The sequence below is a fragment of the Peromyscus eremicus genome, chromosome 1 (genome assembly GCF_949786415.1).
Source record: "Peromyscus eremicus chromosome 1, PerEre_H2_v1, whole genome shotgun sequence".
Taxonomy (NCBI): domain Eukaryota; kingdom Metazoa; phylum Chordata; class Mammalia; order Rodentia; family Cricetidae; genus Peromyscus; species Peromyscus eremicus.
This window is the reverse complement of record NC_081416.1, coordinates 118,229,264-118,246,986: the sequence shown is the minus strand read 5'-3', so window position 1 is coordinate 118,246,986 and position 17,723 is coordinate 118,229,264. Positions and strand designations below refer to the sequence as shown.

General features: G+C 42.6%; 1 protein-coding gene and 1 pseudogene across 1 annotated transcript; both read right to left on the bottom strand.

The window, feature by feature from the left end:
- Positions 1-1,840: 1,840 nt before the first annotated feature.
- On the bottom strand, positions 1,841-4,157 carry LOC131918464 (fibrous sheath-interacting protein 2-like). Its single transcript, XM_059272577.1, has 3 exons — positions 3,932-4,157; positions 3,339-3,464; positions 1,841-2,146 (listed from the first exon to the last, which is right to left on the bottom strand). The coding sequence occupies exons 1-3, from the start codon at positions 4,022-4,024 to the stop codon at positions 2,129-2,131; spliced, it is 237 nt and encodes a 78-aa protein (XP_059128560.1). The 5' UTR covers positions 4,025-4,157; the 3' UTR covers positions 1,841-2,128.
- A 6,694-nt stretch (positions 4,158-10,851) lies between these two features.
- Positions 10,852-10,968, bottom strand: LOC131903254 (U4 spliceosomal RNA; annotated as a pseudogene).
- Between the last annotated feature and the right edge of the window lie 6,755 nt (positions 10,969-17,723).

The window sequence follows — 17,723 nt, the reverse complement described above, 5'->3', positions numbered from 1 at the left end:
AAAAATCTATAGCTGTGTATATATGTATACATATGTTTTCTGCTTGGTAGAAGAAGACATTGCTACAGTGCTAACAATTATGAAATTGATGTCTTTATTCCTTGGTACTTCAATATTATGGAAATATTATTAGTATACTATTTCCTAAGGAATATATGATGTATATAGCAATGTTTAAGAGTGCTACTTCAGGGGCTGAACAGATGGTTCTGAAGTTAAGAGCACTTGTTGCTCTTGTAGAAGACCTGGGTTAAAAGTTAAATAAATCATTAAAAAAAAAAAAACTTTTAAGCTGGGCAGTGGTGGTGCATTGATTAAGAAGCGCCGGGCAGCCGGGCGGTGGTGGCGCACGCCTTTAATCCCAGCACTCGGGAGGCAGAGCCAGACGGATCTCTGTGAGTTCGAGGCCAGCCTGGGCTACCAAGTGAGTTCCAGGAAAGGCGCAAAACTACACAGAGAAACCCTGCCTCGAAAAACCGGAAAAAAAAAAAAAAAAAAAGAAGCGCCGGGCGGTAGTGGTGCACGCCTTTAATCCCAGCACTCAGGAGGCAGAGGCAGGCGTATCTCTGTGAGTACGAGGCCAGCCTGGGCTACAGAGTGAGTTCCAGAAGAGGCGCAAAGCTACACAGAGAAACCCTGTCTCGGAAAAAAAAAAAAAGCAACCTGCAACTCCCTTTGTTATTGCTCGTGATATAGGCACCTTTCTTTAGCCTTCTCGGAATATCTTTGCGCTTATAATATGTTCTTAAATGTGGATCATGGAGACTTTTTTACTGGGTTTCCAAAAGTCTACAGTAAGGATCACTCAGGTTAAAACCATAGGAAGGTCGAAAAAGCTGCATACACAGAGATTAAAATATTACAAATATAAATTAATGTATTTTCACTTTTAATTAACCTGCTGACATGACTGAAAAATCAAACACGCAGTTTAAATTTGAGCTGGGAATAAGCAAGCAACAGGAGGATTTACTCAGGTAAGTTTCCCTTCTTCCCTCACCCATGTGAAGTAATTTAAACCGTCGGCCCCACTCAGTCAGCTCTTTCCTTGACGCGTCGTCACCTTATGAACACGAGAGAAGGGAAAGAGAAACAGAGAAGGGAAAGAATGGGAACAGTGTATGATTTGCTTTAAGAAATAAAGCCAATGCTTGGACTCTGTCTTTTCTTTCCCTCCTTAGATCAAGACTCTATACACAAAAGGAAAAAGGATAATAATTATTCTGTTTCAATCATCTGAAAGTGAAGAAAATAATGGAAAAATCTTTTGCCAAAATTAAATGGAAATAACGCATGAAAACAGTGTAGATGTTAATGCTAAATACTAAGGATAAAGAATCATAGTGTCCTGTGTTAACAGCAAACACAACTTCATACAATAAATGTTAACATATAAACATAATTTCACCAGATAAATATTATCATATAAATAGCAAAATAAACATAACCATATAAGGCCGGGCGGTGGTGGCGCACGCCTTTAATCCCAGCACTCGGGAGGCAGAGCCAGGCGGATCTCTGTGAGTTCGAGGCCAGCCTGGGCTACCAAGTGAGTTCCAGGAAAGGCGCAAAGCTACACAGAGAAACCCTGTCTCGAAAAACAAAACAAAACAAAACAAAACAAAACAAAAAAAAACCATAACCATATAAAAGAATGGAAAGACAGCCAACTAATGTTCATGATTCCCTATTTTTTTTTTACTATGAAGGAAACACCTAAGTTATTTAATCTCATTTATTAACTAAAACATTATCAGAGTAAGTAAGGTTCTGGTGTGAGTTCTCAGTTACTTTTTCAAAGGGAGAATAATGATAATAGCTTGCACAAACTCTTCTGAAGATGAAAAGGTAAGTGAAAGAAGAATGTGTAAAAATGTGCTAATGTTGTCTTTGCATTCTTTCAGCTTTAGTGCTTACTGATACAATGCCAAGTCGGAAAACAGGTGATGATGTTGGAGTATGTGGGGGGAGCTGGAAAAGCAGAGGTCATGTGCCCTTTGTTTGTAGGCTTCTAATTCAATTCACACTACCACATGATAGTGTGCACCAATCCAGAGGGTCCTGAAGGTACCAGTTTGTGATCTTTGTTCATTTTACAAGTTCAGTTCAGTTCTTGAATCCTGGAGAATCAGGTGGAGTAGGGGGTCTAAAAAGAAGTAGAAGTAGAAGGCAGAAGGCAAAAAGGAAAGCGTAAGGGGGCAAGAGAGCAGAGCAGCTCTTCCTTGGCGTAAAACACTGAACATTTTGTGAAGTCACTGAGGTCTCAGTGCCACCAGTTCAATACCTTCCAAAAGGTCTAATCAGGGGCTGGAGAGATGGCTCAGAGGTTAAGAGTACTGACTGCTCTTCCAGAGGTCCTGAGTTCAATTCCCAGCAACCACATGGTGGCTCACAACCATCTGTAATGAGATCTGGTGCCCTCTTCTGGATTGAATGACTACCAAAGCTTCCTAGAGAGCACCAGTCCCCCTGTAGTTTAAAGTCTAATTCAGTGGGAATTGGACCAGATAAGAGTTACACATCATCACGGGAAATATACGCCAATGAAGGAATTGGTTGTCTCTCTTAAATATTTGACTGTCAACTCTTTTTAGATGTTAAATTTTAACAGTGACAAATACATTTCTCAATATTAATTAAAATAACCACTTAACAAAAATATAGTAAGTCTTCTTCAGAATTATTTAGTCAAGAAGTGGAAGAGGTTAGGAATGGGACAAAAATCTAAGTGTTTTAAGGGAAGTAGACAGTACCATAGAATTTAATACAAATGATGAGTGTAATCATTCAACCTAAAGAAATGTGATTCTAAGCAAAAATATATTTGTGATCCTCTAGAATGACTCAGATTAACAAATTAGGAAGAAAGAAGAGTAAGTTTGGAGACAAACTGGACAAAAATACTGAGTGATGGTCGTTTGTTTACATGGGCATAAAAAAGGAAAGGCGCAAAGCTACATAGAGAAACCCTGTCTCGAAAAACAAAAAACAAAACAAAACAAATCCTAGCACTAATTAATAGCAAACAGTAATAGTCTTTAAATCAAATGTTTCTAAGAAAAAACAATACATAGGCATATAAAGGGCTTATAATTAAATGTTAATATGTTGCTATGTAATATAAGTTAAAATAGGGCTGAGGATCTAAATCCTTTTGATCATGATTCTATAAAGCCATGTTGGATGAAATTGCTTTATTCACAATCTAAACAATGCCTGTGGTACGATGTCTGCCTGTTAGTACACGTTCTCCTCATATACTCTGTATTGTCTAACAGCAAGGAGAGTACAGCGCTGTAATGTAAGACAATTTATGTAATTATAAAAAGTTGCCTTACCTTTTCACCGATATTCGTCGTAAAATATACAGTATCAGTTCCTGGGATCACCGGGAGCTTGACTCCAAGAGGAAGATCTAGTAGCTGAGCAGCTCCCATCCCTGGATTTCGGGCTTTGGGTGCCCCCTGTGAAATAGAATCAGATAACTTGTCTTTTCTTTCAGTAATAGTCTTTTGCTTTGGTCCATCTCCTCCCGCAACAAGGATAGAAATCCAAGAATCAAAGGGTAAGGTCTGGCCGGGCGGTGGTGGCGCACGCCTTTAATCCCAGCACTCAGGAGGCAGAGCCGGGCGGATCTCTGTGAGTTCGAGGCCAGCCTGGGCTACCAAGTGAGTTCCAGGAGAGGCACAAAGCTACACAGAGAAACCCTGTCTCGAAAAACCAAAAAAAAAAAAAAAAAAAAAAAAAAAAAAGGGTAAGGTCTGAAGGGCTCACCCTCACAGTGTGCCAGCCTCTCTTTAGCCAGCCTAGGACACCCTGCTATAGCCAGACAGGAGCTGGTGATTCCCGTTCCCAGACCCGAGGCCCACACTGGCTACTCCCAGGCCTGAGACCGAGGACATCCACACCGGCCTGAGGCCACTCCACTTACATCTCCGCATTGCTGACTGCCCTCAGCCACACTGCCGATGCCGGAGGCTGCTTGGTTGGCAGCCAGTCTGGCGGTCTTGGTGCAGGGCTCCATGACAGCCTGAGCCTCAAGTCCTCCCTTGACGCTTCCTGGCTTCCTTCACCGCGGTCCCTCAGTTCCGAATGACCGGTGCCAGCCCCCTGCGGCCCCACGAGCTTACGTTCCACATGGAACCGTGGAGGCCACTCAGGAGATCGAGTGCCTCAAATTGGGAAATTCGGCCCCAGGGAAGCGGACTGTGACGACCTCGATCGAAAGTCTGGTTCTCTTGGAAACCGTCACCCCACAGGCAATCCAAACAAACCAACGAAAAATGTAAAAGTGTGAGAGAACAGAGCCAAGAGGCAGCTAGTTTCTTCTTCACCATAAAACTACAAGGGCTTCCACACACACCGAGTGTCAGAGGCCTGGCTTTGTATCCATCTTCTGCAATGGAAACGTCGTAACCCAGCTCTCACAGCTTTCCACATCTCGCCCACATCCGACAATGGTCCTGCTCCGTTCTCCCCTCCTCCCCTCCAGTCTTCCCTTTTCTTCAGTGTCTCTCCTGCTCTTTCTGAGTCCTCTACTTTATCCTGTTTTCTCCTGTTCTCGACCATCCAACCCAGTTTTGTCAAGTCCTCAGCTCCTTTGAGCCGGTCACGACTGGACAGGGTAGAACACAGCTGTATGAAATATGATGCTTGTCTTTGAGCAGTTGTATGGACAGAGGAGGTTGTAGGCGGTCACCTGACTGGTCAGGAACTAGGACTTGGTTTCAAAGGTTCCTTGACCCACTGGCACTCTTTCTGGACCATTTAAGACGATTAACTCTGTATACTAAACACCTCCTTAAATTTATAACTATCTTGCCAATAGCTTACTTTCTATTTTCAAATATTAAGGATGTGATCGTCTCAAAAGTGACATCCCTCCAAATGTGGGAATAGAAATTACTATTGGATAACATTTAATTGAATACTTTTATAAAAAAAAAAAAAAGGATGCAGAGAGAGTGAGTGAAATGGGATTACTTTCAAAATTACAAATTACAAGAGCTAATGGGGGTGACAATGCCCTAGCTAGACATTTTCTGTCAACAAGTGAAAGTTCTCCGGCCAGGAATGGGTTACATTTTGTGGAATTGTTGGACAAAATGGTCCCATGGAAATCCCAAAACATCACAGGCTGTTGTCAAGGTGACTGGTTGCTTTCTACAAACCGGTTGTAAGGCCCTACTGCTGCTGACAACATTTATGTCATTGAACATGAAGAAGCAGATCTGGTGTCTAACTAGAAGCTTCATCCTACTGACCGGATTCTATGGCGCTGGAAGGCACTCTGCACACCATTAGAGGGGAAAGATAATTACAAATGGCACTCAGTTACACACTCTGCTGCTGTAACAGCAACCTATCTGCAAGATTACTGCAAATATACTGGTGGAATGGCGGCACGAAAGTTACAGGAGTCATTAGCCACTTTGTTATTGGTTGTAGGGCCTGCTCTACGTGATGGAACCCATACCTGACACTGTGAAAGTATCCAAAAACCTGAGACTAGACAGGTCATGGGCCTTAGTGGACAGCCTACTACTATTATTCTGCTAAAAGAACATAGCAGTAAAATGATCCCTAATGATACATTGCTAACCCACAGATCAGTGTCTTACTCAACACTCATCAGAGAAGCTTCTTCTTGCAGTAGATGATAATACAGAAACCTACAAGCAGACACTGTACAGAGAATGGAAGACTTTGGATCACTCAGTGCTCAGTGAGATATGTGCATCAAACTTCTCCCCTAAAGGCTTAGGGATCTGTCTGGAGGAGCTGAAAAGATTGTAAGGGCCACGGGCGGTGGTGGCGCACGCCTTTAATCCCAGCACTCGGGAGGCAGAGCCAGGCGGATCTCTGTGAGTTCGAGGCCAGCCTGGTCTACAAAGCGACAAAGCGAGTTCCAGGAAAGGCGCAAAGCTACACAGAGAAACCCTGTCTCAAAAAACCAAAAAAAAAAAAAAAAAAAAAAAAAAAAGATTGTAAGGGCCAGCAAGGTTGAGTAACTCCAGGAGACAGTGTCTTCCAGACTCAACAACTGATAAACACATGAACTCACAGAGACTGGGCAAGCACAAGGCCTGTACGAGTTGAAGCCAGATAGAGTCTCAGCTCTGAGAGGGGAATATCAGCCACACCCCAGCGAGGCCTGAGGCCCAGGAGGAGTTGACCAACTCAAAATGAACTCCATAGTTTCGTTCTTTTTAAGATTTTTGTTTGTTTTATTTTGGCTTTTTTTTTTTTTGTCTTACTGGTTTGTGGAATGTTTTGATTTTTGTTTTTGTGTACTTTGTATTAGTTTTAGAGATAGAGAACATAAAGTTGGGTGGATAGGAAGATGGGGGAGGACCTGCAAGGAGCTTGGAGAGAGGAATACACGATCAAGTTAAATTATATGAAAAAAATAAAAACAAAAAATTATAATAGTGTTTAAAGTTGTAACCCAAATCAAATTTTCATAGAGCATACTATCATGCTAACTAATAATTCACATTTGTCTTATTAGACTGAAATGAGTCTTGAGTTCACAGGGATTTGCTGTTCTTGTCTTTTCAAAACCACGTCATATTATGTGCAACTACCACAGAAATAAGGGGGTGCTTTTCAATATTTTCAAAGAATAAACATTCATTTTAATGCATTTAAATAAAGTGGCTCTAATTGTAGTTTCTGTAATTTCCTTACATTTTAATCTTCATAATACTGAATTAAAGGAAATTTGTTTTTTGTTAACATAGAATAATTGTCACTGATTCATGTAGTTGGTATTGTAACCGTTCTAATGTATATGTGCAGAACAAGTGCCAATTAAAATACTACTGCATCCTTATCGTCTCCTGCCAGCTGGCTGTTTATGTTAACACTGCAGGAGATCACATTGCTATTTAAGGTAGCTGCTTATCACTTAGGGCTTGATTTTATGTTGCTGCTAATATTTTCACCTAATTAGTGGACCGTCAGAGAAAAGCTTTATCTTTAGTGTGGCTTCACAAATAATGAAGTTGAGAATAAAGTGCATCTTTGGAGACATTCTGTAAGAAATAAAATAACAAACTCCTCTCTAGCATCTTTTCCTTGCTGAGGCTTCTCTATGCAAAAGTGCCTTGTCAGCTATCAGCTGCTCACGCTGTTCTGTTCCTACTTGTTTACATCTGTCACACTCTTTCCAATCTCTTTCTTAAAACTTCTTCTCAATTGTGCTGTTTTAGATATAGTCCCTCGGTTTGGGCTAGATTTATGTCAGCTTGGCACAGGCTAGAATTATTTGAGAAGAGGGAACCTTCAAATTAGAAAATGACCCACTATTTTGGCCTATGGGCAAGCCTGTGGTACATTTTTTAACATTTGCAATTAATATGGGAGGAAACACATCACTGTGGATGGTGCCACTCTCTCACAAGTGGTCCTGGGTGTATAAAAAATTAGGCTGAGCAAGCCCTGGAAAGCAAGCCAGTAAACAGCGCTCCCCACGGCCTTTGTGTCAGCTTCTGCCTCCAGGTTCCTGTCCTGTTGGCCTTCCTGTCTTGGCTTTCCTCAGTGAACTGTGGCTCAGGATATGTAAACCAAATACCCCCTTTCCTCCTTAAACTGCTTTAGGTCATGGTGTTTTATCACAGTTATGGAAACCCTAACTAAGACATCCTACAGGCAGAAAATTGCTGGGATTTGCTTCATGACACACTTTGAAAGAATCTTTATAAATGTTATAAATTCACTCATTTTCACTTAACATAAATATGGTATGCATCCTTAAGTTGCTCCACTCTGTATTTACTATATCTTTGGTTCTTTATCTCTTTTTCTCTCACTCTCCTCATAAAGTATTTTAGTTAATGCTGCCTCCATTTTTGAAAGTTTTATACAAAAATATCACAATAAAGTTTTAAGGTATTGACTCATGAAGATATGTGCTGTGAAACAGTATTTTTGTACACTGTGTAGATGTGTCTTTTCCAAGCCACCTTATGATTGGTTTAATAAAGAGCTGAATGGCCAATAGCTGGGCAAGAAGAGGTTAGGCAGGACTTCTGGGCAGAGAGAAAAGAGAAGATGTATCTAGGTGAGGGGGAGTTGCCAGCCAGATGCAGAGGAAGCAGGACATGTAGGAGCAGAGATAAAAGCCACAAACCACTTGGCAACACGGCAACACATAGATTAATAGAAATGGGTTAATTTAAGTTATAAGAGCTGGTTAGAAACAAGCCTAAGCTGGGCAGTGGTGGCACACACCTTTAATTCCAGCACTTAGGAGGCAGAGGCAGGCGGATCTCTGTGAGTTCAAGGCCAGCCTTGAACTCAGAGCGAGATACAGAACAGACACCAAAACTACACAGAGAGCTGTGTATGCATTATTACTTAAAATAATTTAAATTACTACTATGTTTTTAAGACAATAAGTAATACAACAAAATTGTATGTAATTGTTTCATATATTATTGAAACACTAAGTAATTTAATTTTACGAAACAGTTATATTTTGTAGACTAATTAGATAAGCATTGAAAACCTACATTTTGTGAATGGCCTTTAACATCAGTGGATTAGTAACAGAGAGCGCATTATAATGATAAAGAATGGCAGAGTGTTTCAGTGGGAAGACTGCTGAAGCAGGAATTATGAAGCTCAAGCTGTCATTTCACAGCCCTGATTCAAATTTATCATCTTCCTTGGAAAACCATTTTCTTTTGTGAGTTTTTTTCTCTATAAATTATTTCCAGCAGGCTTCACTTTCCCTTTCTTTATCCAATTCACATTAATATTTGCATCAATTACCTGTAGTATCTATCAATACAATAGCTTTGCCTACCTACACATGAAAGCATTGATTTTCCCTTTTTGTAGATGTTCTCTATCTTTTGCTTCATTTCTGTATTTTCTTTCTACCTCTGTTTATTTCTCAGGTATATCATCTGTGGTGTATGCTCTTCCAGCTCAAGATCTTTCCGGCTACCATGCCATATTTTCCCTGGGGCATAGCCACACTTATGAATTTATGTTTCACAGGGGGATCAAGCTAGAAAAAAATGTTTGGAAGACCTGACTGCAGCCTTGGGACACTCAGACTAGCAAGATTACACATAGTTTTGTTGTTGTTGTTGTTGGTGGTGGTGGTGGTGGTTGGTTGGTTGGTTTTTTAGAGACAGGGTTTCTTTGTAGCTTTGGTGCCTGTCCTGGATCTTGCTCTGTAGACCAGACTGGCCTCGAACTCACAGAGATCTGCCTGGCTCTGCCTCCCGAGTGCTGGGATTAAAGGTGTGCGCCACCACCACCCAGGTACACACAGTTTTGTTTGCTTATTTTCTTAGTCAGTGTTCTATTGCTGTGAAGAGACACCTTGACCATGGCAACTCTCATAAAAGAACGTTTTCATTTGGAGTTTTCTCAGTTTCAAAGATTAGCCCATTATTGTCATGATGGGGAGCATGGCTGCATGCAGGCAGACATGGTACTGGAGAGGTAACTGAGAGTTCTACATCCTGATCTGTACCCAGCAGGAAGAGAGGGAGATACAGGTATGTCTCAGGCTTTTGAGCTAAGAGCTTAGCCTACCCCCAGTGACACACTTCCTCCAATAAGGCCACACCTCCTAATCCTTCTCAAGTAGTGCCACTCCCTGATGACTAAGCATCCAAATATATGAGCCTATGGGGGCCATTCTTATTTAAACCACCACATTCCACTACCTGGCTCCCATAGGTCTGAACCTTATCATAATGTAAAAATGCATCCCATCTAACACCAAAAGTCTCCATAATCTATTACAGTCTCAACACTGTTTAAAACTCCAAAGTTCAAAATCTCTTCTGAGATTCATAGCAATCTCGTAACTGTAACCCCCTACAAAATCAAAATGAAAAACAGATCATATACTTCTAACATACAATGGCACAGGATATATATTGCCATTCCAAAAGGAAGGAAAGGTTGAATAGTAAGGAAATACTGGATCAAAGTAAGACTGAAAACCAGCAGGCCAAATTCCAAATTCTGTATCTCTGTGTCTGATATCAGAGTTCTTCCGATCTCTAACACCTTTCAGCTTTTTTGACTGTAACATACTTCTTTCACTTGGGGTGCCTCCACACCAGGTCTGCAGCTTTCCTTAGCATGTATTCCATGACTCTATCACATCTAAAATCTTGGGGTATCCAATGAAATCCAGAATTCACCTTTACAGCTTCATGCGGTGGCTTCTCTCGGAATCCATGCAGGGACACCGCTGATGTATGTTTGGCCTTAGTGGCTTTCTGTAACCAAGGGGAGAGATTCTACAACCCTTGCCTTGTATCCTCGACTCTAAAGCCAGAACCATGTGGCTGACGCTGCCAAATTTTGCTGCTTCCTGGTGCTGGGACATGCCCCCCTCCTTCAATCACAACACATCATCTTTCTGTTATAGGTGGCTGCATTCATCATTAAGCTTTTCTTTATTTCCTTTTCAGAAGTTGGAAGCTTAATGTCCTGAGGTCACCATTCTCTTTATTCTATTTAGTAACAGGCTTTTTTTCTTTAAATATTCTATCTCCTTGCATATTGGACTTAGCTTCATTGCACATCCTGGTGCTCCATGTTTGGCTTGCTCCTTTTCATTTTAGATCTGCCTAAGAGTGACTACTAATAACCACACAACAGCATCAATACTAGGCTGTCTTGAAATCTCCCTTGTCAATCCCATTAACCCAAAACTCTTCACTGTAACCTTAGGCAGATTTTTTGGACAAGGGAAGGAAGCAGGCACATTCTTAGCCAAAATATCATAAGAACAGTCTCTAGGATAGTTACTAATATTCTTCTCCTCTAATAATTCTTGAGCCAGGCTGTTCTGATCTACATTGTTCTGAGCACCACTATTTTCCAAGTTCATACTAATATTGCCCATTAAGCCCCACTTAAGTTTTCAATTAGCAATAATCGTGCCTCGGATAAACCTCATTGGCTACGATCCTGCCACTGCCCAAAGCTAAGCCCCACTTAAAAAGTTCAACTGTTTTCTTAATCCAAAGTCTCAAAATCCAAATTCCACCAACAAGCAGCATGGTCAGGCCTGTCACAGCAGTACCCTCAGTTCTGGCCCAAATTTCTGTCTTCGTGTTCTACTGCTGTGTGAGAGGCAGGTTTGGGGAGGACAGAAGGGGAGAATAATGAAAGAGACATCTTGATAGGGGGGGCGAGACCTGGTGCCAGGGAAACCCCCAGGAATCCACAAGGATGACCCCAGCTAAGACTCCTAGCAACAGTGGAGAGGGTGCCTGAACTGGCCATCTACTGTAATCAGATTGGTGACTACCCTAATTGTGATCAGAGAGCCTTTATCCAGTAACTGATGGAAGCAGATACAGAGATCCATAGCCAAGCACTGGGCAGAGCTCCAGGAGTCCTGCTTAAAAAGGGGAGGAGAGATTGTAAGAGCCAGAAGGGTCAAGGTCGTGAAGGGAGAACCCACAGAGACAGCTGATATGGGCTTGTGGGAGCTCATGGACTCTGGACCAACAGTTAGGGTGTCTATATGAGACCGACCTAGGCCCTCTTCATGTGTGTGACAGTTGTATAGCTTGGTCTGTTTGTAAGGCTCCAGCAGTGAGATCAGGACCTGTCCCTGGCACTTAGCTGACTTTTGGGAACCTGTTCCCCATGCTCGATGACCTTGCCCAGCCTTGATACAGGGGAGGAGCCTAAACTTGGTGTGCCATGCTTTGTTCAAGCCCATGGGAGGCCAGCCCCTTTCTGAATGGAGCTGGAGAAAGAGTGGATGGAGAAGGGGATAGATGGGAGTTGGGGAAAGGGCATGGGAGGAGAGGAGGGAGGGGAAACTGTGGTCGGTGTGTAAAATAAATGAAAAGAATTAACAAAATAAAATAAATGAAAAGTAAAAGAAAATGGCGAAAGTTGCTCTTAGAAAGCATTTTATGGGGGCTTGCTTTCAACTTCAGAGGTTAATTTTATTATGATCATGGTGGGGAGAATTGTGGCATGCAGGCAGGTGCTGGAGCAGTAGCTCAGAGCTGTATCCTGATCTGTAAGTAGAGAAAAAGAGAGACACTGAGCCTGGGCTTTGGAAACCTCAAAGCCCCCCTCCAGTGACACACCTCATCCAACAAGGCCACACCTCTTAATCCCTTAGAAATGGTGCTACTCACTGATGCCTAATCATTCAAGTGTATGAGCCTGGGGGGGGGGGGCATTCTTATTCAAACCACCCCTTACTAAATCACGTACAGACATGTTTTAACAACAGATCAAACATGCTTCTATACTCTGTATAGTCCTCACACTTACACACAGACAAATGCTCCATTGTGTCCCTTTATTATTTTTACTTTTGCTTTTCCCCCAAGTGCCTATAGTCCAATTCAAATTATCTTCAGAAGATAAATAATCTTGTACATTCTAAGATAACCCATTGGTTCAACAGTTATTTCTTATTTATTATAGGAAAGTACAAAGGGGTGAATTTTCTTCCCCCAAATTCTGGTTTCAACTAAATCTCTTAATCTCATACTAGCAGTTAAATTCGATGATACTCACAGACACACATAGAGTTTATGCATTATTCAGTCACTTGAACTACAGTGATTAATATAAATGAAAATGTCATTAAAATATCTAAATACACATAATGAATATAAATAATAATCTTAGTGGATTTACCATGTGAACAATTTACAATCACACCTATATTTAATACAATTATATTTTTTGGCTCAATAAACTGCTTTGAACAAATGACTGTAGGATCTGGGTGTGGCGGTGTATACCTGTAATCCTAGCACATGAGAAGCTGAGGCAGGGGGATCAAAAGTTCAGGGTTGCTGGCCTTGGTGGGGCACGTCTTTAATCTCGGGACTCAGGAGGCAGAAGCACGTGGGTTTGTGCTTTAGGATGTCTTTCTGCACACTGTGAACATGTGGGGCTCCCACTGGAGAATAAATAAAGCTGCGTTGGCCTACAGCAGGGCAGGATAAGGTTAGGCGGTACATTCAAACTGAAGACGAGACGAAGAAGGGTGGAGTCAGGAGACTGGAGGCCCCTGCTGAAGGAACAAGATGTCAGCAGACCGGTAACACCATGGCCATGTGGCAACATATAGATTCATAGAGATGGGTTAACTTAAGATGAAAGAGCTAGCTAGCAAGAAGCTTGAGCCACAGACCATACAGTTTGTAATTAATATTAAGCCTCTGAGTGATTATTTTATAAGTGGCTGTGGGACAGCAGGTGGAAGAGATTTGTCCAGACTGCTGGGCAAGATAGGACTGGAGAAATTTCCAGCTACAGGTTTGTGTGAGTTTAAAGCCAGCCTAGTTTACATATCAAGTTCCAGGACAGCCAGAGCTACATAGTGAGACCCTGGCTCAAAAAAAAAAAAAAGGAGAGAAAGAGAGAGAGAAGCCTTTTATTGATGGTTTTTAGGGGTCCACCACCCAGCTCCCAAATAAATCACACACAGAGGCTTATTATTAATTATAAATGCCCGGCCTTAGCTTGGCTTGTTGCTAGCCAGCTTTTCTTAATTTTCAACTATCCTGTCTACCTCTGGGCTTCTTCCTTTTCTTGCTTCTGTAATCTGACTGTCACTCTTATTCCATGGCTGGCTGGGTGGCTGGGTGGCTGGGTGGCTAGGTGGCTGGGTGGCTGGGTGGTTGGGTGGTTGGGTGGTTGGGTGGTTGGGTGCCTGGGTGGCTGTCCCCTGGTGTCCTCCTCCTTCTCTTGCTCCTCCTCCTTTCTCTCAAAGATTTCTCCTTCTATTTATTCTCTCTGCCTGCCAGGCCCGCCTGTCCTTTTTCCCCGCCTCAATATTGGCTGTTCAGCTCTTTATTAGACCATCAGGTGTTTTAGACAGGCACAGTAACACAGCTTCACAGAGTTAAACAAATGTAACATAAAAGAATTAACACATCTTTGCATCATTAAACAAATGTTCCACAGCACAAACAAATGTAACACATCTTAAAATAATATTCAAGAACAAAAGCTCACTTGGGAGGCAGAGGCAGGCAGATCTCTGCGAGTTCAAGGCCAACTTAGTTTACAAAGAGAGTTCCAAGACAGCCAGAGCTACACACAGAGAAACCTTGTCTCGAAGAAGAAGAAGAAGAAGAAGAAGAAGAAGAAGAAGAAGAAGAAGAAGAAGAAGAAGAAGAAGAAGAAGAAGAAAGTTCAAGGTTTGCCTGGGCTATATAGAGAGACCCTGTCTCAAAACAGTATCCAAGTTTAACTCATTGAGTTGGCATTGTACAGAAACAGCCATGTCAGTCTAGAATCATTAAACTTAACTGTTTTTCCCATTTTTACAAGGGTAACATTGATAAATACACAAGGTCTTAGTTACGTGGGTTTGATTACAGAATTGTATTAGAGGCCATTCATGCTACATGTTGGCAAACAGTCTGCCTGTGTTCTCCCCATGTCCTGAAATTTTGGATGAGCCTGAATTAAAAAAATAATTAAAATTGAATTAAAAACTAATGGACTAAGTTGCTTGAGAGAGGAACGTGCAAGACAGCACAGCGTCTGGGTTGTGGCATGGTTACCACCGGCTGCTCTTAGATCTCTGGAGAGAGGGCAGAAAGACACGGTGTAAACGAGCGTGGGTTTAAAGCTGCAGATAAGCTGAGCATGCAGAAAGCAGCTCTAATTACTAGAGAGACTACTGTAGCTAAAGAAGAAACTTGAGGCTTATCAGTTAAGAGCTTGCTGCTCTTGCAGAGGCCCTGGGTCCCAGCACCCACATAGCGGCTCACAACTGTCTGTAACCTCAACCTCAGAGGATCCAGTGCTCTGTACGGGACCTTTACAGGTACTGCCAGCATGCAGAACACACACATACACACACACACACACAAAATAAATAAATCTTAAGAAAAACATAAGGAAAGACCTTGAGTTCTGAACTAGTAAGGCCTCCAGAGGACAAGAGTCCACCCACTGAAGGCCCCAACTTATGAAAATGTAAATTCATCTAAAAGGAGAGGACCTGAGCAGAGACCACCACTGGTCGGGTTCTCAGCACCCACATGGTGGCCCACAACTGCCTTCAACTGCCAGCTCCAGGGAATCTGAGATTTCTACTAGCTTCTGTCAGATCCTACACAAATGCATACCCCACACACACACACTGCACATAAACTCATGCATGAATGCCCATATATACATAATTTTTTTTAACTTTATGGTTTTTGGAGACTGGTCTCTCTATGTAGCCCTGGGTCCTCTGCAAGAGCACTAAGCACTCTTCCCTTCTGAGATATCTCTCCAACCCCAACTTTTTGAATATAATCCACAGCATGGACCTTACTCACACAAGACAAGAAATTAAAATAGAACTAATCCTGTAACACATACCACTCTTCACCCATCAGACTGGTAGAAACAAGCCCTATTCTGTTGGTAAGGCTGGGGAGCAGCCAGCACCCCCAAGCATAAGTGGGGCAAAGACACAGATTTATGGAGGACCGGGGAACTCTTGCATCTTCACTGAACGTCCTTGATGACTGTGACGATAAATCTAGACGGTCAACTTGATGAGATTTAGGGTCACAGTGAGACTAACCCCTGAGCGTGTCTGTGAGGGACTTTCCAGACTGGGTTGAGGTGGGAAGACCCATCCAAATGTAGGTGACGCCATGCCATGTGCTGGGGTTTGGGAATGAATAAAAAGATAAGCAAACCGAGCACCAGCTGTCCTTTCTCTCTGCTTCCTGACAACAGGTGCAATGTAACCAGTTGCCTCAAGCTCCTGCCGCCCTCACCCTCCTCCTACAATGGCCTCTGACTCAGAGATCCCTTGCCTCTGCCTCCCAAGTGCTGGAATTAAACGTGTGCACCACGGTGTCTGGCCAAACCCTGCTGTGGAATACTATTTTATTTTTTATTTTTGGGTTCTTCAAGACAGGAGTTCTCTGTGTAGCTTTGGAGCCTGTCCTGGAACTCACTCTGTAAACTAGGCTGGCCTCGAACTCACAGAGATCCATCTGCCTGCCTCTGCTTCCTGAATGCTGGGATTAAAGGCGTGCACCATCATCATCATCATCATCACCACCACCACCACCACCACCACCACCACCACCACCACCACCACCAGGAGTGGAATGCTATTTTAAATAGGCAAAGATGTGTTCCATTTGTTTGTGCTGTGGAATCTTACTTTAACTGTGTAAAGATGTGTTGCATTTGTTTATGCTGTCTATCTGGAGATGTGTTCCATTTGTTTGTGCTGCCTTTGTTTAACTATGTAAAGATGTGTTGCGTCTGTTTCACCTTGCCTGCCTAAGGCACCTGACTGGTCTAATAAAGAACCGAACAGCCAACAGCTAGGCAGAGGAGGGATTGGCAAGGCTGGCCAGCGGAGAATAAATAGGAGGAGAGATCTAGGCTCAAGGAAAAGAGGAAGAAGCAGCCAGGAGCCCCCAGTCAGCAGGCACAGAGTAAGACATACAAGAAGAAAGAAAAGGTAAAAAGACTCAAGGCAAAAGGCTAGATAAAGAAAAAAAAGTTAGCCAGGCGGTGGTGGCACACACCTTTAATCCCAGCACTTGAGAGGCAGAAGCAGGTGGATCTCAATGAGAGCCAGGATTGTTACACAGAGAAACCCTGTCTCAAACAAACAAAAAAAAGAACAGGTTAATTAAAAAACAAACAAACAAACAAAAAACTAGCCAGAAATATGCCAAGGTTGGCTGAGCATTCAAAACTAGTAAGTCTCTGTGTCATGATTTGGGAGCTGGTTGGTGGCCAAAAAGAAAAGGCCTGGTCTAGAACCTTTCCTCTTTTGTTTTTGTTTTTCGAGACAAGAGTTTCTCTGTGTAGCTCTGGCTGTCCTGGAACTGATTTGTCGGCCAGGCTGGTCTCGAACTCATAGAGATCCACCTGCCTCTGCTTCCTGAGTATTGGAATTAAACATGTGCATCACCACTGCCTGGAGGCCACACCCTTCTTTAAGCGGCTTTCATTAGCTGTTTTTCTCAGCAATGAGAAAAATAAATAATACACCAATTAAGTCAATTTGAGAAGAGTTTTTTTTTTTTTTTACCTACTACCAAAAATAGCCAAATGATGCTCCTGCCTCCCACCCCTACCCCATGTCCAGGAGCAAAGCTATTCTGTTCAGAGGCCAGAATATGGAGTCCAAGTGTGTCATTCAGTGCCTAGCCAAAGACAAGCAAGTTCAAGTCCAAAAACTGAGCTCATCGCTGACAGAATTCCTTCTTGCTAACGAATGGACCTGAGCCATTTCAAAAGCAGTGGGTGGGCAGCTACCTAGGGTTAAATCCACTCCTTGGGACCACAGGAGGGGTTTGCCTCCCTCACATTCAAAGTCCCAGGGGACCCAGATGTAGAAGTCAATTCCCAGGAGCAGGAACCCGAGTGGCAACATGGCTGCCTTGGGCTATCTCCGCCTATAACTTTAGCTTTTGGTCCATTTGGTTTTCTTTAGTGGAGTTGCTTGAGGTTTTTTGTTTTATTTATGTTGTTGTGGTTTTTGACACTGGGGAGTTAACCCAGTCTCACACTTGCTAAGCATGTGCTGCAGCAATGAGCTACACTCCAAGTCCTTTGGTTAACTTTCTTAGTCACTGAAAACTGAGTTTTTCCCTTGTGAGTATTTCTGATTCCTGTGGTAATGGCATACACAGTGTAAATGAGCAAAAGGCATCTTCTTGTCTTATGAAAAACTACTAGTGAGCCCTGGTCAGGCTCATTGGAGTCCTCAACTCCGG

Bases quoted from the DNA above. Each gene is read 5' to 3' on its own strand.
- LOC131918464 (XM_059272577.1), bottom strand. From the start codon at position 4,024: ATGGAGCCCTGCACCAAGACCGCCAGACTGGCTGCCAACCAAGCAGCC. The intron at 3,465-3,931 runs GTAAGTGGAGTG...TCTATTTCACAG, and splicing joins GCAGTCAGCAATGCGGAGAT to GGGGCACCCAAAGCCCGAAA.